The following is a 20,877-nucleotide window of genomic DNA, read 5'->3' as shown; positions in this document are numbered from 1 at the left end:
TCTTACAAGCCCCCAGTATTTCCTGGTTTATACAGTGCCACACAGCAGAACTACTGTTTGGGGACCTACAGATTACTCCTACCAAGGACTTTTTCCCTTTGCTATTTCTTATTTCTACCCAGACTGATTGCACATCTTGCTCTCCAGTGCTTCCATCATTTCTCATTCCAGCACTGATCCCTTCCCTCACTAGTAGGACTACGCCACCTCCTTTTCCTTTCAGTCTATCTTTCCAAAATACTGCGTACCCTTGGATATTCAACTCCCAGACCTGGTCTCCTTGTAACCATGTTTCAGTAATCACCACCAAACCATACACTTTTGTTTCTATTTGCGCCGTTAACTCATTAAGTTTGTTCCGAATGCTTTGAGCATTTAGATACGAAGCTTTTAAATGTGCTCCACTGTTAAATTTCCCTACTCTTCGATAATTCCTTGGTGCATAAGGACATTCACCCGTTCTGAAGTTACTGTGAAAAGCCCCGAGTCGCCACATTCCGGCGCCTGTTCGGGGAGGTTGGTACGGGAATTGAACCCGCGCTGCTGGCATTGTTCTGCATTACAAGCCAGCTGTTCAGCCCACTGTGCTAAACTCAGCAGGCCTGGCAGCCTGTCCTGAGAGACAGAGTTAACATTTTGTGTTGAACATGACTCCTCTTCATATTCAACTTGAAACAGCGATTGATGCTAGGTCAGTTGTTAATTTTAACTCTTTGAGGTTGATAGGGTTTTGCCCATTGGACATATCAGGCGATATGGGGGTTAGGTCCCAAATCAGCCATGGTCTCATTGAATAGTCTCAAGGGGCTATCTGGCCTCCTCCTGGAGGGATGGATTGGGAGGATCCATCACACCCAGGGAAGTGTACCTCAGCTTGGGTCAAGACTTTTCGGAAAGGAAGGACTTGGACGAGCTGCTACTAGAGTGGCCTTTTCCCCGTCAGGGTCCCGGGTGGTTGTGAGCCTTCCAGTGTCAATCTGTGGGTCGAGCTTTTGTGGAGAAACCGAATGCAGTGGAGTGGGAGGTTTTGGGGTTGGAGAATAAATAGTCACAGCACTGATAGGGGAAGTTAATTATGCTTCGAAACAGTTCATTGCATTACTCCAACTTTCTGTACTCGTGATTCTGTAGGTGGTGTTTGTATCAGCTCTGTAGAAAGTGGATCTTCAACCTGACTAATGTACAGTCTGTATTTTTGCTGGCCATCACAGTCAGTGTGGGCGTCAGCTTGTCAGCTCAGGACGAATAGCTAGCTCTCTCCTCTCTTGAATCAGAAGGTTGTGGGTTCAAGTCCTGCGCCAGATACCTGAGCTCAAATCCAGGTTGACCACTTCTCATGCGATACTGGGGAAATTGTCAGAGATGCAATCTTTCAGATGAGATGAGACAAGATCCCCATCTACCCTGTCCAGTGGGTGCTAACGGTCCTATGGCACCATTTCAGTTCTCCCAGGTGTCCTGTCACCATTTAGCACACGGCTAAATCGCTGGCTTTTAAAGCAGACCCAAGGCAGGCCAGCAGCACGGTCCAATTCCCGTACCAGCCTTCCTGAGCAGGCGGCGGAATGTGGCGACTAGGGGCTTTTCACAGTAACTTCATTTGAAGCCTACTTGTGACAATGAGCGATTTTCATTCATTTCATTTATCCCTCCACCAACATCAGTAAAGCTGATTATGATTAACCCACTGTGAGATTTTGCTCTGAGTAATTTGGCTGCCAAACTTTCAACAGTGGTACAGTTCAAAGGCACTTTTGGCACTTAATGGGTGTCTGAAGGTTTGGAATATTGCTGTTTAAATGCTGTCATGGATTTACCTAGCAACAGCAATAATACAAATCTAACAAGACAGAATAGGATGTAACCCGTCAGCAACAGGTAGAAATCTGCCTAGCAACAGCAGTAGCCAGCATTCAAAAGACTGGATGAGATGAGTCTTTCCCAGTAACGAGATTAGCAGGCATCAGAAATAGAAATCAGATGTGAATCGCCTATTACGGACGATTGGGGAATCCGGGAGGTATACACATGGCAATTACTGAAGTCAAGGAATTTTATAGAGACAGGCAGCCATATATACAGAATATAGAATGAAAGGGGGGATATGGTATAATTGCCAGCCCCCTCCGAAGCAGGGAGGCCAGTTTACATCTAGCAGCCTGGAAGCTAGCTTTACATCTAAAGATGTGAGGGCCAGTTTCCCCAATTTTCTGTCTTGAACCTACTGATCTTATCTGCAAGGGTATCCTAACTTGGAACACCGGTACGTGGGGGTGTATAGTTTTGTGTTTGGAATGGTGTGAGTAGTTAAATGATACCTCAATGATAATAAGCAGCCTAGTCATCATGTAACAATTATTAAAATAGAAAGAAAAGAGAAATACACATGAACTTTCTTTTGAATGCTGGCTATCTACTCTAACATAATTAAGTGTATGAATTGCTAAACCCAGGCAGTTTATGGAGAACGTACCCCTTGTACCAAAATATGTTTTTAAAAACTTAATTTAGAATATCCAGTTATTTTTTTCCAATTAAGGGGCAATTTAGCGTGGCCAATCCACCTGACCACATCTTTGGGTTGTGGGGTTGAAACCCACGCAGACACGGGGAGAATGTGCAAACCACACAAACAGTGACCCAGGGCCAGGATCGAACCCGCGTCCTCGGCGCCGTGAGGCAGCACTGCTAACCCACTGCGTCACCGTACCGCCCTCCCTTGTTCCAAAATATATCCCTGAACTCCTCAAAATTTTCCCCCAAAACATTCTCCCCATGTTTGCGTGGGTTTCGCCCCGCAACCCAAAGATGTGCAGGGTAGGTGGATTGGCCACGCTAAATTGCCCCTTAATTGGAAAAAATGAATTGGGTACTCTAAATTTTTTTTAAAATCCACAAAGAACTTCCAAAGTAAATAGTCAAATAAGTCAAAACCAGCTTCTAGTTACCATGAGATATAAAGCTGGCCCACTCGGCTGTTAGATGTAAAATTAACCTCCAGGGAGCTGCTTGTAACTGGTCTCACTCCTTCTGAGGGGGCTGGCAATTATACCCTGTCTCCTCTTTGATCCTGCATTCGTAGTATTTGGCTGCCTGTCTCTATTAAATTGCCAGACTCTAGAAATGACAGTGTACATACCTCCCTGATCTCCCAATCGGCTAACTGTTTCTACTAATAGGTGATTCACACCGATTCTATCTTTGATGCATACTAATCTCATTACCGGCATCTCATCTGGCCTATTGAATGCTGGCTAATGCCTTTGCTGGGCAGATTTCTACCTGTTGCTGGGCGGGTTGCATCCTCTTCTGTCTTGTTAGATTTGTGTTACTGCTGTTGCTAGGCAGACCCATGACAATGCCAGCTCTTTCTTTAATTTCCTCAGCCTATGCAGTGCTGAGCTGCTGCTTTGCTTCATGTAATAACTGCAATGTTTTCATTTTGCGTTCACAGAAAAGACCTGTTACGCCTGTGCTGACTCAACCTTTGGGAATGCGAATCAATGTGGTGAATGACCAGAGCCCTGGCCAGGTGAGAATTCGCTGGCATTACTTCAGCACTGCAGATTCAGAAAGGGAGAGTCCATAACTACATAACTGTACTCTGTCCAGCGACATTTCAATATATGTAAAACAAGGAAATAGAAAATCCCAGGATTGTCCTTGTTTAAACTGCAACTGGGAAGTTTTTGTTTGTGGGCCTGTGGAGTCCGTGGGCAGCACGGTAGCATTGTGGATAGCACAATTGCTTCACAGCTCCAAGGTCTCAGGTTCGATTCCCGGCTTGGGTCACTGTCTGTGTGGAGTCTGCACATCCCGTGTCTGCGTGGGTTTCTCCCACAGTCCAAAGATGGCTGGTTAGGTGGATTGGCCATGCTAAATTGCCCTTAGTGTCCAAAATTGCCCTTAGTGTTGGGTGGGGTTACTGGGTATGGGGATAGGGTGAAGGTATTGACCTTGGGTAGGGTGGTCTTTCCAAGAGCCGGTGCAGACTCGATGGGCCGAATGGCCTCCTTCTGCACTGTAAATTCTGTGATATAGGTTACAATCGTTTCCACGCTCGTTTTCAGTTTTGTTCAGAATTTGCTTTGTAATAGAACATAGAACAGTACAGCACAGAACAGGCCCTTCGGCCCTCGATGTTGTGCCGAGCAATGATCACCATACTTAAACCCACGTAACCCGTATACCCGTAACCCAACAATCCCCCCCATTAACCTTACACTACGGGCAATTTAGCATGGCCAATCCACCTAACCCGCACATCTTTGGACTGTGGGAGGAAACCGGAGGAAACCCACGCACACACGGGGAGGACGTGCAGACTCCACACAGACAGTGACCCAGCCGGGAATCGAACCTGGGACCCTGGAGCTGTGAAGCATTGATGCTAACCACCATGCTACCGTGAGGCCCCTTATTTTTGATTGGATTTCAGTCCCGCACTCCTGATCTTTCGGCACACGATGCGGAGGCAGTGTTGGCCATTAACAGTTCCAGGTAGCAGGCGGGCGAGGGGATCGTCCGACCCGACTACCTCCCTTCCACAGTTGAGTTTGTGTCTGTGGAGGGAGAGCACGCGGTGTCCATCGACACGCTGGAGGCCGGTCGTGATCAGGGACACCACAGAGTCTGGGGTACTTTATTGATGCCAACACTCACTTTTTACTTTGATTTTTGTAAGTTTGCTTTGTGATTTAGTTCTTTGGCAACAGTACGTATTTATTTGACCTTTTGTTAATTTGCCCCCCTTTTAATTGATTTATTGGTTCACTCAAAAGAATATAAACTGCACCTCCTTAAACCTGCAGGCGGGGTCGCTGGAGGTAGTGTTTGAAGCAGGTGGGTGCTGATCCATCTGTGATATATCATACTCTGGCGCAGATCCAGCAGTGTTCAATGCTGGAGTAAAGTAGTCCCAAATGACCAAAGGCTGCTTTCCCCTTTGAGGGGGGAGAGCTGGTGGCGATTTAACCTGAGGACCACCACACCTCAGGCGAGGGGCAAGGTTGAGATGGTGGAGCCTTCATGCCGGTATGGGGATTGAACCCACGCTGCTGTTGGCCTCGCTCTGCATCACAAACCAGCTGTTCAGCCAGCTGAGCTAAACCGGCCCTAAGCTGGAGCTAAACTGGTGGGTACAGATCTATCATGGTTTACCAGACTGATTCCAGGGATGGCAGGACTGTCATATGGGGAGAGATTGACTAGGTTGGGATTGTTCTCGCTGGAGTTCAGAAGAAAGAGGGGGGATCTCATAGAGACTTATAAAATTCTAACAGGACTAGACAGGGTAGATGCAGGGAAGATGTTGCCAATGATGGGTGTGTCCAGAACCAGGGGTCACATCCTGAGGATTCAGGATAAACCATTTCGGACAGAGATAAGGAGACATTTTGTCACGCAAAGAGTGGTGAGCCTGTGGAATTCATTACCACAGGAAGTAGTTGATGCTAAAACATTGAATATATTCAAGAGGCGGCTGGATATAGCACTTGGGGAGAATGGGATCAAAGGCTATGGGGGGAAAGCAGGATTAGGCTATTGAGTTTGACGATCAGCCATGATGGTGATGAATGGTGGAACAGGCTCGAAGGGCCAAAAGGCCTTCTGCTCCTATCTTCTATGTATGTATCATGGCACAATACTGGTGGGTGTGGATCCATCACTGTATAGCAGTGGATTCCATCCGTTGTTACGTATTGGCACACTTTTATGCTACAAAATTTTGAGGCACACCTATTTTCTCCAACTGAACTCCCTAATCGTAAAAGCCTTTTATCTCTAAAACCTCCTAAAAACATGTCAAGCTGCCATTTAATACAATTTTCATTAGTTTATGAAGTTAACAATGCAAACCTTACCACCATTTGCATGTCAAATACAAAATCGGAGCCTGTTTCTCCTTTTCTTAACTTTATTTGTTCTTGTTTGTTGCTCTGGGCTGGATTCTTCACCTGCGCCCGGCACCGGGCAGATCGTCCGGACAGGACGTGGACCATGTAACGGTTCATTGACCTCGGGCGGGAATTTCCTGTCGCCGGCAGGCAAGGCCGAAGAATTCCAACCTCTGTCTTCTTCCCTTCCTGGGAACTTTATTTTTTTACTTCTCCCTGTTTTCTCTCTTTTCTTCTTCAGCCTTTCCTTTCCTCCCTCCCTTGTCCCAGGCTTTTGTGCCATTTTTTTGTGCCATTGTGTTTTTTGCGCAGGTGCATGAAGCCTTTATCTTCAACTCCGCAGTCGACACCTCCTAGTCCCAAAGAACCTGGGATCTCCTGTGCATCGTCGGCCGGAACGGGCCACACATGCGCTGCTCTGAATTTTTACATCAGTTAGGCCTATGCACATGTGCATTGACCAATGTAAGAAATCCGAACCGTGCACATGAGGCCCATTGCCAGCCGGCACACACTTGGGAGGACTACGGTACATCGGGCCTCGGAGATGCCCACTGGGGTACAGCACTAGTGCGTGCAAATGCATCACTGTAACACTGGGGTACAGCACTAGTGGGTGCAGCTCCATCACTATGACACTGGGGTACAGCATTGGTGGGTGCAGATCCATCACTATACACTGGGGTACAGTACTGGTGGGTCCAGATCCATCACTATACACTGGGGTACAGTACTGGTGGGTGCAGATCCATCACTATACACTGGGGTACAGTACTGGTGGGTGCAGATCCATCACTATACACTGGGGTACAGTACTGGTGGGTGCAGATCCATCGCTATACGCTGGGGTACAGTACTGGTGGGTTCAGATCCATCACTATACACTGGGTACAGCATTGGTGGGTGCAGATCCATCGCTATACACTGGGGTACAGTACTGGTGGGTGCAGATCCATCACTATACGCCGGGGTACAGTACTGGTGGGTTCAGATCCATCACTATACACTGGGGTACAGTACTAGTGGGTGCAGATCCATCACTATATACTGGGGTACAGTACTGGTGGGTGCAGATCCATCGCTATACACTGGGGTACAGTACTGGTGGGTGCAGATCCATCACTATACACTGGGGTACAGTACTGGTGGGTGCAGATCCATCGCTATACACTGGGGTACAGTACTGGTGGGTGCAGATCCATCACTATACACTGGGGTACAGTACTAGTGGGTGCAGATCCATCACTATACACTGGGGTACAGTACTGGTGGGTGCAGATCCATCACTATACACTGGGGTACAGTACTAGTGGGTGCAGATCCATCACTATACGCCGGGGTACAGTACTGGTGGGTTCAAATCCATCACTATAACACTGGGGTACAGCACTAGTGGGTGCAGATCCATCGCTATACACTGCGGTACAGCACTGGTGGGTGCAGATCCATTACTATACACTGGGGTACAGCTCTAGTGGGTGCAGCTCCATCGCTATACACTGGGGTACAGTACTGGTGGGTGCAGATCCATCACTATAACACTGGGGTACAGCACTGGTGGGTGCAGATCCATCACTATACACTGGGGTACAGTACTGGTGGGTGCAGATCCATCACTATACACTGGGGTACAGCATTGGTGGGTGCAGATCCATCACTATACACTGGGGTACAGTACTGGTGGGTGCAGATCCATCACTATACACTGGGGTACAGTACTGGTGGGTGCAGATCCATCACTATATACTGGGGTACAGCATTGGTGGGTGCAGATCCATCACTATACACTGGGGTACAGTACTGGTGGGTGCAGGCCTGCCGGATTACCATGTCAGGCTGCTGGGATACAGCCCCCGTTTTCTGGGTTACAGAAAAGACAGCCTTCTGCAGTACCTTCTCTAAATGGCCATTTTTTAAAGGCGTGACCTTTAACAGTGCAAAGTGGCAAACAGCCATGTTCATGTCACTATGTGTTTCCAACACATTCGGATAGAATCTCCCTCCTCACCTATCGGGTTTCAGGTATGTAGTAGTCGGCTGTTGTTCTAACCAGCTTCATGTCACAGACATTAAACGATTATTTCACTGACCATGAATAAGGTTATTGCTGTGACTCTCTCCAGTTGAATATAGTGACACTGCCTTCTATCCGGCACTGTGACGTCGGCCTGGTTATTGTTCTCTTTTCATCTTTACTTCAGTTGTAATCTCTCGCTAGGTTTTGAGAGGTTAAATAGAATATTTACACAGCCTGGTGAATCAGTAACAAAGGAACAGAGAGAGTGGATTTTTACTTGAACGAGGGGGTAGTGGGAGGAGACATTCCCACATGGAGCGTGCAAGGCTTTGTCACAGGAGAAAGGCGGGGAATGAGATTCTGGGAGGAAACTGTGAATAGCTATCGCTGGTACTGAACCACTACCAGAAGAGCAATCTGATCAGGCCATCGGATTTGAATTCAGACTAACCCGTGTGAAGCTGTCTGATCATGGTTGGGCTCAGTCTCCAGCCTGTGAAGATTGGTTGTGGTCTCACACTTGCACTTTTGCCCCAGGTCCTCGAGGAAGAGGACATGGAAGAGGAGGACGAGGAAATTCTACATTCGATACCTGTGACAAACAAACCCTTAAAAATCGGCACAGTGATAAACCACCTCACTCAGAAAAGGGTGAGTGTTTTGTTTTTATTTGGAGATGTTGTGATTTGTGTGTTGTGCTGTAATTTGGCTGCAGGGGAATACAGTGATGGCCTGGGGCAACTGGCATACTATGGGGAGGTGCATGCCCTTATGGGCCTGTGGATTAATGGAGGTGTTCCAGATTAATGGAGGGTCTTGGCACAGGAATGATGGGCCGAATGGCATCCTTCTGTGCTGTAATAGGGAAAACTGTTCCCCGTGGCAAGAAGACTTCTAACCAGTGAATAAAGATTTACAGTCATTGGCAAAACGGCACGGTAGCACAGTGCCCCCTCGACCAAATGAATCCGCCTTTAAAACGTCGATCATTGACTTGCCTGTGATGGTAGCTCTCTGGTTCCTGGATCTGCACTGGAAGCCCAGCAAAAATGTCCTGATATTGGAAGGCAGGACTGGGTCACCTAGGGTGCAAGGCCTAAGCGTTCGATCTTCAGGCTCCTTTCCTAAGCACCCAGCTCCCCTCTGTATCTCCCTACACTGTTCAGTATCTCATCAGACTGTGCTTGGTGCTGACACAGGCTGTGACTGCAATGGAGCAATTTTCCTTGCCCGGAACAGTCCTGACAGGTGCTTGATTCCCTTCCTGACTCTTCCCAGTTGCCCAATTCCTTGATATCCTTTCCTGACTTTCCGACTATTTCTGAGGCCGGGGGGGGGGTGCGGAGAACTTGGTCAAAATATAGAACTTATGCCCCAAGTGGGAACCCACCAGCCCTGACCCATTCCACTCGGCACTGTAGCTTTGTGTCTTCACGAGGTGATAATGTTCTTACCGTGGTGAAGCTGATCAATGTAATTAGGCTGAAGTTCTCAGCAACAGTTCAGGAGCCGTAAGAGGAGAGGTGGCATGAAACACCTGTCGCCAGAGCTACAAAACTGGTAAAGTGGTAGCAGATTAGGGCGGCACAGTAGCACAGTGGGTAGCACTGTTGTTTCACAGTGCCAGGGTTCTGGGTTTGATTCCCACTTGGGTCACTGTCTGTGCGGAGTCTGCACGTTCTCCCCGTGTGCGTGGGTTCCCTCCGGGTGCTCCGGTTTCCTCCCACAGTCCAAAGATGTGCGAGTTGGAAATGTGAATTAAAAAACAGAACATGCTGAGGAGGCAGAACCAGTCCTAAAGAGGTTACTGTTTGTGATTCAGCGACAGATTTGAGGGAAAACTTTTTTACCCAGAAGGTAGTGAATGTCTGGAATATACTGCCTGGGAGGGTGGTAGAGGCGGGTTGCCTCACAACCTTTAAAAAGTACCAGGACGAGCACTTGGCGCGTCATATTATTATTATGACATTCAAAGCTATGGGCTAAATGCTGACGAATGGGATTAGGTTGGCAGGTCAATTGTTTTTCATGCGCGGTGCAAACTCAATGGGCCAAAGGGCCTCTTCTGCAGTGTATTATGCTGGGATTATGTGACACATTTTATTAGATAGTTGCAGGTCTTACTTCAAACCAGAGCCCCACGCAGTGTCACGTTCAGTTATAGACCTATGTTTCAGGATCAGTGCAGTTTGAAATTCTTAAATGTTCAGCATTAAGGAAACATGACTGTCCAGAGAATCAGCCAGAGGCACTCGAGCAAATGCCTGTGATGGGAACATGTGTGGGATTTAAATTGATTCTGAGGATTTTATTCAGGAGTAAACTCTTGTCTCTGTCTGGTTCCTCTGCTCTTTCCATCCAGCCTGGTTTTAATGCCTCGAAGCTCTCTCTGGGAAAGGCTGTTCCTCTGACAAAAGTGGTCCAGAATGACTCGTACACTGCTCCTCCGCCCGCGCCTCTCACCCTCACACGCTCAAGACCGCCGGCAAACGTATCGAGAACGGCGGCACTAACAGCAGAGCAGGACCCGGCTGATGACGTGTTGCCTCTTGAGGTACCCAACATTCACTCTACACCGCCAGTGTCCATGAGCCCCCCCCTGAATTACAGCTTCTAGTTTACACCCCGGAGTCTGTTAACAGTGGAATGTATTCCACAGCTCGAGATGTTTCTGTATTCCATTCACACCCAGCGGGAGGCAGCTGTAAACTAGCGGGCTTCTCTCCCTATCCACCATGAATCTGGCTGGTGAAGGGAGGGGCTGATTGATCTCGAATGATGCTTTTAGATTAGCGCTGAGGGATTGTTTCCAATTTCCTCTCCCTTCCCTCGCCGCCAAAACACTTGACCCGCTGTGGGCTCGTTCTGACCGCCCTTCAGCACCTCCGATTTGACTGTACGGTGCATCACACCAAGGCTTTACTCCCAGCGTGGGCTGAACACAAGTCACAGGAGAGCGATCGGGAGTGGACAGGCTGCCTTCTGCTTCTTGTGGCCCTGAGGTTTGCCATGATGCTGATGAGGGCACTGCCTCACACTTTGGGTGGAGCCTGATGTTTACATTCATGTCACCTTATGGACCAGGAGGTTTCTTGTATCTGTGCATCCCAAGGCCATAGGAAATAGGATAGGAGTTCTCCGTTCGGCCCCTCGAGCCTGCTCCGCCATTCAATAGGCTGAGCCAACATTCCTCATGTTCATTTTCCTTTCTCCGTAACCTTGATTCACTTACTGATCAAGAATCTATCTATCTCAGCCTTAAATATACACGAGGACTCTGCCCTCACAGCTCACTGTGGTAAAGAGTTCCAAAAATTCATAACCCTCAGAAGAAATTCCTCCTCCTCTCAGTCTCACACTGCCCCCCCCCCTTATTCGGAGGCTGTGCCCTCTGGTCCTCGACTCCGAGGGGAAACATCCTCTCAGTATTGACCCTATCAAGCCTCTTGTGAATCCGATAAGTTTCATTGAAATCACCTCTCATTCTTCCAAATTCCGATGCGTCGAGTCCCAACCTTTGCTCTTAAGACAATCCTCCATACGGGGGACCATCTTAGTGAACCTTCTCTGAACCATCTCCAATCAAATAATATCTTTCCTTAAATAACGAGCCCAAAGCTGCTCCCAGTGCTCCAGGTGTGGACTCACCAGTACCTTGTACAGTTGCAGCAAGACTTCCCAACTCTTACACCCCCTTGAAATAAAGGTCAACATCTGTTGCTTCACAGCTCCAGGGTCCCAGGTTCGATTCCGGCTTGGGTCGCTCTCTGTGCAGAGTCTGCGCATCCTCCCCGTGTGCGTGGGTTTCCTCCGGATGCCCCGGCTTCCTCCCACAGTCCAAAGATGTGCAGGTTAGGTGGATTGGCCATGATAAATTGCCCTTAGTGTCCAAAAAGGTTAGGTTGGGTTACGGGGATTGGGCAGAGGTGTGAGCTTGGGTAGGGTGCTCTTTCCAAGGCTAGGTGTAGACTGTAAATTCTGTGATTCCATTAGCTTTCCTGATGACGTGCTGCACCTATGTGCTAGCTTTCTGTGTTTTGTGTACAAGTCCCCCCAAGTCCCTTTGTGTTGCAGCTTTCTGCAGTTTTTCTCCATTGAAATAATACTGTGTTATTTTGTCCTCCCGTCCAAAATGAACAACTTCACATTTTCCCACATTATACTCCATTTGCCAACTCTTTGCCCACTTACTGAACCTATCAATATTTCTTTGCAAACTGTTTGTATCCCTCCTACGTCACTAATAGACGGTAACTGATAAACAGACCTGTAAGCTCATGCTCGCGTTCCGGAAGGTGTAACACATGCTCGCGTTACTGAAGGTGTAACACGTGCTCGCGTTACAGAAGGGTAACACATGCTCGCGTTACTGAAGGTGTAACAAGTGCTCGCGTTCAGAAGGTGTAACACATGCTCGCGTTACTGAAGGTGTAACACATGCTCGCGTTACAGAAGGGTAACACATGCTCGCGTTACTGAAGGTGTAACACGTGCTCGCGTTCCGGAAGGTGTAACACATGCTCGCGTTACTGAAGGTGTAACACGTGCTCGCGTTCAGAAGGTGTAACACATGCTCGCGTTACAGAAGGGTAACACATGCTCGCGTTACTGAAGGTGTAACACGTGCTCGCGTTACAGAAGGTGTAACACATGCTCGCGTTACAGAAGGTGTAACACATGCTCGCGTTACAGAAGGGTAACACATGCTCGCGTTACTGAAGGTGTAACACGTGCTCGCGTTACAGAAGGTGTAACACATGCTCGCGTTACAGAAGGGTAACACATGCTCGCGTTACTGAAGGTGTAACACATGCTCGCGTTACTGAAGGTGTAACACGTGCTCGCGTTACAGAAGGTGTAACACATGCTCGCGTTACAGAAGGGTAACACGTGCTCGCGTTACAGAAGGGTAACACGTGCTCGCGTTACGGAAGGTGTAACACATGCTCGCGTTCCGGAAGGTGTAACACATGCTCGCGTTACTGAAGGTGTAACACGTGCTCGCGTTCAGAAGGTGTAACACATGCTCGCGTTACAGAAGGGTAACACATGCTCGCGTTACTGAAGGTGTAACACGTGCTCGCGTTACAGAAGGTGTAACACATGCTCGCGTTACAGAAGGGTAACACGTGCTCGTGTTACGGAAGGTGTAACACATGCTCGCGTTACAGAAGGGTAACACGTGCTCGCGTTACGGAAGGTGTAACACATGCTCGCGTTACGGAAGGTTAACACATGCTCGCATTACGGAAGGTGTAACACATGCCCGCGTTACGGAAGGTGTAACACATGCCCACGTTACGGAAGGTGTAACACAATCCCGCGTTACGGAAGGTGTAACACATGCTCGCGTTACTGAAGGTGTAACACGTGCTCGCGTTACAGAAGGGTAACACGTGCTCGCGTTACGGAAGGTGTAACACATGCTCGCGTTACAGAAGGGTAACACGTGCTCGCGTTACGGAAGGTGTAACACATGCTCGCGTTCCGGAAGGTGTAACACATGCTCGCGTTACTGAAGGTGTAACACGTGCTCGCGTTACAGAAGGTGTAACACATGCTCGCGTTACAGAAGGGTAACACGTGCTCGTGTTACGGAAGTTGTAACACATGCTCGCGTTACAGAAGGGTAACACGTGCTCGCGTTACGGAAGGTGTAACACATGCTCGCGTTACGGAAGGTTAACACATGCTCGCATTACGGAAGGTGTAACACATGCCCGCGTTACGGAAGGTGTAACACATGCCCACGTTACGGAAGGTGTAACACAATCCCGCGTTACGGAAGGTGTAACACATGCTCGCGTTACAGAAGGGTAACACATGCTCGCGTTACTGAAGGTGTAACACGTGCTCGCGTTACAGAAGGTGTAACACATGCTCGCGTTACAGAAGGGTAACACATGCTCGCGTTACTGAAGGTGTAACACGTGCTCGCGTTACGGAAGGTGTAACACATGCTCGCGTTACAGAAGGGTAACACGTGCTCGCGTTACGGAAGGTGTAACACATGCTCGCGTTACAGAAGGGTAACACGTGCTCGCGTTACGGAAGGTGTAACACATGCTCGCGTTCCGGAAGGTGTAACACATGCTCGCGTTACTGAAGGTGTAACACGTGCTCGCGTTCAGAAGGTGTAACACATGCTCGCGTTACAGAAGGGTAACACATGCTCGCGTTACTGAAGGTGTAACACGTGCTCGCGTTACAGAAGGTGTAACACATGCTCGCGTTACAGAAGGGTAACACGTGCTCGTGTTACGGAAGGTGTAACACATGCTCGCGTTACAGAAGGGTAACACGTGCTCGCGTTACGGAAGGTGTAACACATGCTCGCGTTACGGAAGGTTAACACATGCTCGCATTACGGAAGGTGTAACACATGCCCGCGTTACGGAAGGTGTAACACATGCCCACGTTACGGAAGGTGTAACACAATCCCGCGTTACGGAAGGTGTAACACATGCTCGCGTTACAGAAGGGTAACACATGCTCGTGTTACTGAAGGTGTAACACGTGCTCGCGTTACAGAAGGTGTAACACATGCTCGCGTTACAGAAGGGTAACACATGCTCGCGTTACTGAAGGTGTAACACGTGCTCGCGTTACGGAAGGTGTAACACATGCTCGCGTTACAGAAGGGTAACACGTGCTCGCGTTACGGAAGGTGTAACACATGCTCGCGTTACAGAAGGGTAACACGTGCTCGCGTTACGGAAGGTGTAACACATGCTCGCGTTCCGGAAGGTGTAACACATGCTCGCGTTACTGAAGGTGTAACACGTGCTCGCGTTCAGAAGGTGTAACACATGCTCGCGTTACAGAAGGGTAACACATGCTCGCGTTACTGAAGGTGTAACACGTGCTCGCGTTACAGAAGGTGTAACACATGCTCGCGTTACAGAAGGGTAACACGTGCTCGTGTTACGGAAGGTGTAACACATGCTCGCGTTACAGAAGGATAACACGTGCTCGCGTTACGGAAGGTGTAACACATGCTCGCGTTACGGAAGGTTAACACATGCTCGCATTACGGAAGGTGTAACACATGCCCGCGTTACGGAAGGTGTAACACATGCCCACGTTACGGAAGGTGTAACACAATCCCGCGTTACGGAAGGTGTAACACATGCTCGCGTTACGGAAGGTGTAACACATGCTCGCGTTACGGAAGGTGTAACACATGCTCGCATTACGGAAGGTGTAACACATGCTCGCGTTACTGAAGGTGTAACACATTTCTCATTGATCTGCACAGCTGAATTTGAGCCCATTGGAAGGAACTAAAATGACCGTCAATAATCTTCACCCTCGAGTGACTGAGGAGGACATTGTGGTGAGTGTGATTCAGCTCCCTCCTGGGGAGGGGGAGAACTGCAGTGAGTGCAGTCTACCCCTGTCCCATCTGGGTCGGCGTTTTTTTAAAGTTCTGTAAATTCCTTTAATCTTTCAAGGTTCCTCTCTTCGAAGAGTCTGTATGCACAATTCGGGCTGGGTGGGTGAGGGGCAGTCAAGACATGGATCAGTTTAAGTGAGTGAGCCAGATAGAGCAGTGGTTCTTCTGACTGTGAGCTACTGGATTGACTATTTCTTCCCGTGTTTAGGAGTTGTTCTGTGTCTGTGGAGCTCTGAAGCGAGCCCGTCTCGTGCATCCGGGAGTCGCAGAAGTCGTCTTTGTCCGAAAGGATGATGCCATCACTGCTTACAAGAAATACAACAACAGATGTTTAGATGGTAAGTCAGTTTTCAAAAACACATCCTGCTGGTTTGAGGCCCACTGACTGGTGTCTCTCAGTCCCCTCTCTCTCAGGCAGATATCTGTGCACTGACTGGTGTCTCTCAGTCCCCTCTCTCTCAGGGAGATATCTGTACACTGACTGGTGTCTCTCAGTCCCCTCTCTCTCATGCAGATATCTGTGCACTGACTGGTGTCTCTGTCCCCTCTCTCTCAGGGAGATATCTGTACACTGACTGGTGTCTCTGTCCCCTCTCAGGGAGATATCTGTACAGTGACTGGTGTCTCTCAATCCCCTCTCAGGGAGATATCTGTACAGTGACTGGTGTCTCTCAGTCTCCCCTCGCTCAGGGAGATATCCTTACACTGACTGGTGCCTCTCAATCCCCTCACTCTCAGGGAGATATCTGTACACTAACTGGTGTCTCTCAGTCCCCCCTCTCTCTCAGGGAGATATCTGTGTACTGACTGGTGTCTCACAGTCCCCCCTCACTCAGGGAAATATCTGTACAGTGACTGGTGCCTCTCAATCCCCTCTCTCCCAGGGAGATATCTGTACACTGACTAGTGTCTCTCAGTCCCTCTCTCTCAGGGAGATATCTACAGTGACTGGTGTCTCTCAGCCCACTGTCGCTCAGGGAGGTATCAGTACACTGACCGGTGTCTCTCCATCCCCTCTGACTCAGGGAGATATCTGTACAGTGACTTGTGCCTCTCAATCCCCTCTCTCTCAGGGAGATATCTGTACACTGACTGGTGTCTCTCAGTCTCTCTCTGTCAGGGAGATATCTGTACACTGACTGTGTCTCTCAATCTCTCTCTGTCAGGGAGATATCTGCACACTGACTGGTGTCTCTCAGTCCCCCCTCTCTCAGGGGGATATCTGTACGCTGACTGGTGTCTCTCAATCCCCCCTCTCAGGGAGATACTGTACGCTGACTGGTGCCTCTCAGTCCCTCTCTCTCAGGGAGATATCTGTACGCTGACTGGTGTCTCTCAGTCCCTCTCTGTCAGGGAGATATCTGTACACTGACTGTGTCTCTCAATCTCTCTCTCAGGGAGATATCTGTACGCTGACTGGTGTGTCTCAGTCTCTCTCAGGGAGATATCTGTACACTGACTGGTGCCTCTCATTCCACCCTCTCAGGGAGATATCTGTACACTGACTGGTGTCCCTCGGTCCCCCCTCTCAGGGAGATATCTGTACGCTAACTGGTGTCTCTCAGTCTCTCTCTCTCTCTCAGGGAGATATCTGTACACTGACTGGTGTCTCTCAGTCTCTCTCTCTCAGGGAGATATCTGTACACTGACTGGTGCCTCTCAGTCTCCTCTCTCTCAGGGAGATATCTGTAAATTGACTGGTGCCTCTCAGTCCACCCTCTCAGGGAGATATCTGTACACTGACTGGTGTCTCTCGGTCCCCCCTCTCAGGGAGATATCTGTACACTGACTGGTGTCTCTCAGTCTCTCTCTCTCAGGGAGATATCTGTACACTGACTGGTGCCTCTCAGTCCACCCTCTCAGGGAGATATCTGTACACTGACTGGTGTCTCTCGGTCCCCCCTCTCAGGGAGATATCTGTACGCTGACTGGTGTCTCTCAGTCTCTCTCAGGGAGATATCTGTACGCTGACTGGTGCCTCTCAGTCTCCTCTCCCTCAGGGAGATATCTGTACACTGACTGGTGTCTCTCAGTCTCTCTCTCTCAGGGAGATATCTGTACTCTGACTGTGTCTCTCAGTCTCTCTCAGTAAGGGAGATATCTGTACGCTGACTGGTGTCTCTCTGTCTCTCTCTCTCAGGGAGATATCTGTACGCTGACTGGTGCCTCTCAGTCTCCTCTCTCTCAGGGAGATATCTGTACACTGACTAGTGTCTCTCAGTCTCTCTCTCAGGGAGATATCTGTACACTGACTGGTGTCTCTCAGTCTCTCTCTGTCAGGCCATAAGACACATAGTTACTTTTGTCTCTCAAATCTTCATTATGGGAATGCTGTCCATTGCCAATCTTTCTCAATCTTATATTTCTTTGAGGGAATATCAGTATGTGCTCTCCTCCACTGATGGGCAGCCGTAAATAGGCTTTTTAAATCTATTTTATTTCTGTGCAGTGAATAAACCCATTGATGTTTAAGAACATTATTGCCAAAGAATGATACCCTGGTGGCACAGTAATCGGAGACTGGGGGAAATGACATTAATGCTGCACAGAGTGAGCTGGGGAGGGGGCTCCGGGTCTGAGCCGGGGAGGGGGCTCCGGGACTGAGCCGGGGAGGGGGCTCCGGGACTGAGCCGGGGAGGGGGCTCCGGGACTGAGCCGGGGAGGGGGCTCCGGGACTGAGCCGGGGTGGGGGCTCCGGGACTGAGCCGGGGAGGGGGCTCCGGGACTGAGCCGGGGAGGGGGCTCCGGGACTGAGCCGGGGAGGGGGCTCCGGTACTGAGCCGGGGAGGGGGCTCGGGGACTGAGCCGGGGAGGGGGCTCGGGGACTGAGCCGGGGAGGGGGCTCGGGGACTGAGCCGGGGAGGGGGCTCGGGGACTGAGCCGGGGAGGGGGCTCGGGGACTGAGCCGGGGAGGGGGCTCCGGGACTGAGCCGGGGAGGGGGCTCCGGGACTGAGCCGTGGAGGGGGCTCCGGGACTGAGCCGGGGAGGGGGCTCCGGTACTGAGCCGGGGAGGGGGCTCCGGTACTGAGCCGGGGAGGGGGCTCCGGGACTGAGCCGGGGAGGGGGCTCCGGGACTGAGCCGGGGAGGGGGCTCCGGGACTGAGCCGGGGAGGGGGCTCGGGGACGGAGCTGGGGAGGGGGCTCCGGGACTGAGCCGGGGAGGGGGCTCCGGGACTGAGCCGGGGAGGGGGCTCGGTGTCGGGGAGGGGATCGGGGACTGAGCCGGGGAGGGGGCTCCGGGACTGAGCAGGGGAGGGGGCTCCGGGACTGAGCCGGGGAGGGGGCTCGGGGACTGAGCCGGGGAGGGGGCTCGGGGACTGTGTCGGGGAGGGGGCTCGGGGACTGTGTCGGGGAGGGGGCTCGGGGACTGTGTCGGGGACGGGGCTCGGTGTCGGGGAGGGGGCTCGGGGACTGTGTCGGGGAGGGGGCTCCGGGACTGTGTCGGGGAGGGGGCTCCGGGACTGTGTCGGGGAGGGGGCTCGGGGACTGTGTCGGGGAGGGGGCTCGGGGACTGTGTCGGGGACGGGGCTCGGGGACTGTGTCGGGGAGGGGGCTCGGGGACTGTGTCGGGGAGGGGGCTCGGGGACTGTGTCGGGGACGGGGCTCGGTGTCGGGGAGGGGGCTCGGGGACTGTGTCGGGGAGGGGGCTCCGGGACTGTGTCGGGGAGGGGGCTCCGGGACTGTGTCGGGGAGGGGGCTCCGGGACTGTGTCGGGGAGGGGGCTCGGGGACTGTGTCAGGGAGGGGGCTCGGGGACTGTGTCGGGGACGGGGCTCGGGGACTGTGTCGGGGAGGGGGCTCGGGGACTGTGTCGGGGAGGGGGCTCGGGGACTGTGTCGGGGACGGGGCTCGGGGACTGTGTCGGGGAGGGGGCTCCGGGACTGTGTCGGGGAGGGGGCTCCGGGACTGTGTCGGGGAGGGGGCTCCGGGACTGTGTCGGGGAGGGGGCCCCGGGACTGTGTCGGGGAGGGGGCTCCGGGACTGTGTCGGGGAGGGGGCTCCGGGACTGTGTCGGGGAGGGGGCTCCGGGACTGTGTCGGGGAGGGGGCTCCGGGACTGTGTCGGGGAGGGGGCTCCGGGACTGTGTCGGGGAGGGGGCTCCGGGACTGTGTCGGGGAGGGGGCTCCGGGACTGTGTCGGGGAGGGGGCTCCGGGACTGTGTCGGGGAGGGGGCTCCGGGACTGTGTCGGGGAGGGGGCTCCGGGACTCTGTCGGGGAGGGGGCCCCGGGACTGTGTCGGGGAGGGGGCTCCGGGACTGTGTCGGGGAGGGGGCTCCGGGACTGTGTCGGGGAGGGGGCTCCGGGATTGTGTCGGGGAGGGGGCTCCGGGACTGTGTCGGGGAGGGGGCTCCGGGACTGTGTCGGGGAGGGGGCTCCGGGACTGTGTCGGGGAGGGGGCTCCGGGACTGTGTCGGGGAGGGGGCTCCGGGACTGTGTCGGGGAGGGGGCTCCGGGACTCTGTCGGGGAGGGGGCTCCGGGACTCTGTCGGGGAGGGGGCCCGGGACTCTGTCGGGGAGGGGGCCCCGGGACTCTGTCGGGGAGGGGGCCCCGGGACTGTGTCGGGGAGGGGGCTCCGGGACTGTGTCGGGGAGGGGGCTCCGGGACTCTGTCGGGGAGGGGGCCCCGGGACTGTGTCGGGGAGGGGGCTCCGGGACTGTGTCGGGGAGGGGGCTCCGGGACTGTGTCGGGGAGGGGGCTCCGGGATTGTGTCGGGGAGGGGGCTCCGGGACTGTGTCGGGGAGGGGGCTCCGGGACTGTGTCGGGGAGGGGGCTCCGGGACTGTGTCGGGGAGGGGGCTCCGGGACTGTGTCGGGGAGGGGGCTCCGGGACTGTGTCGGGGAGGGGGCTCCGGGACTCTGTCGGGGAGGGGGCTCCGGGACTCTGTCGGGGAGGGGGCCCCGGGACTCTGTCGGGGAGGGGGCCCCGGGACTGTGTCGGGGAGGGGGCTCCGGGACTGTGTCGGGGAGGGGGCTCCGGGACTGTGTCGGGGAGGGGGCTAGGGGATTGTATGATGCTGTCTGCAGTGACAAATGGAAAGTTCTGAAAATTAACAGCAAATCCTCCTGTCTTTCCCTCCACAGGCCAGCCAATGAAATGTAACCTTCATGTCAATGGAAATGTCATCACCTCCGAGCAGCCAATCCTGTTGTAAGTTGACAGCAGAAATGCTAATTTTGTGTTGGTGCTGAACCATTCCCACAGCCGACAGGACCCTGTGTTCTCCCAGCAGCACTGTCCCCGCCGCACTGTCCCAGCAGCCTTGTTCCAGCAGCCTTGTCCCCGCCGCACTGTCCCAGCAGCCTTGTCCCAGCAGCCTTGTCCCAGCAGCCTTGTCCCAGCAGCCTTGTCCCAGCAGCCTTGTCCCAGCAGCCTTGTCCCAGCAGCCTTGTCCCAGCAGCCTTGTCCCAGCAGCCTTGTCCCAGCAGCCTTGTCCCAGCAGCCTTGTCCCAGCAGCCTTGTCCCAGCAGCCTTGTCCCAGCAGCCTTGTCCCAGCAGCCCTGTCCCCGCAGCCCTGTCCCCGCAGCCCTGTCCCCACAGCTTTGTCCCCGCAGCGCCGTCCCAGCAG

The 20,877-nt window shown here is 52.4% G+C and overlaps 1 protein-coding gene across 1 annotated transcript in view; it reads left to right on the top strand.

The window, feature by feature from the left end:
* poldip3 (polymerase (DNA-directed), delta interacting protein 3) overlaps positions 1–20,877 on the top strand; it is a 49,287-nt gene that overhangs the window by 20,550 nt on the left and 7,860 nt on the right. Inside the window, exons 3-8 of the mRNA XM_038783493.1 lie at positions 3,455–3,532; positions 8,452–8,565; positions 10,277–10,468; positions 15,173–15,250; positions 15,519–15,648; positions 20,393–20,459. Of these exons, the coding sequence (XP_038639421.1) occupies positions 3,455–3,532; positions 8,452–8,565; positions 10,277–10,468; positions 15,173–15,250; positions 15,519–15,648; positions 20,393–20,459 (659 nt within the window). The remainder of the gene's footprint in view (positions 1–3,454; positions 3,533–8,451; positions 8,566–10,276; positions 10,469–15,172; positions 15,251–15,518; positions 15,649–20,392; positions 20,460–20,877) is intronic.

Source organism: Scyliorhinus canicula, chromosome 23 (assembly GCF_902713615.1).
Source record: "Scyliorhinus canicula chromosome 23, sScyCan1.1, whole genome shotgun sequence".
NCBI lineage: Eukaryota > Metazoa > Chordata > Chondrichthyes > Carcharhiniformes > Scyliorhinidae > Scyliorhinus > Scyliorhinus canicula.
The sequence above is the reverse complement of the archived record's forward strand: the minus strand, read 5'-3'. Positions and strand labels throughout refer to the sequence as shown.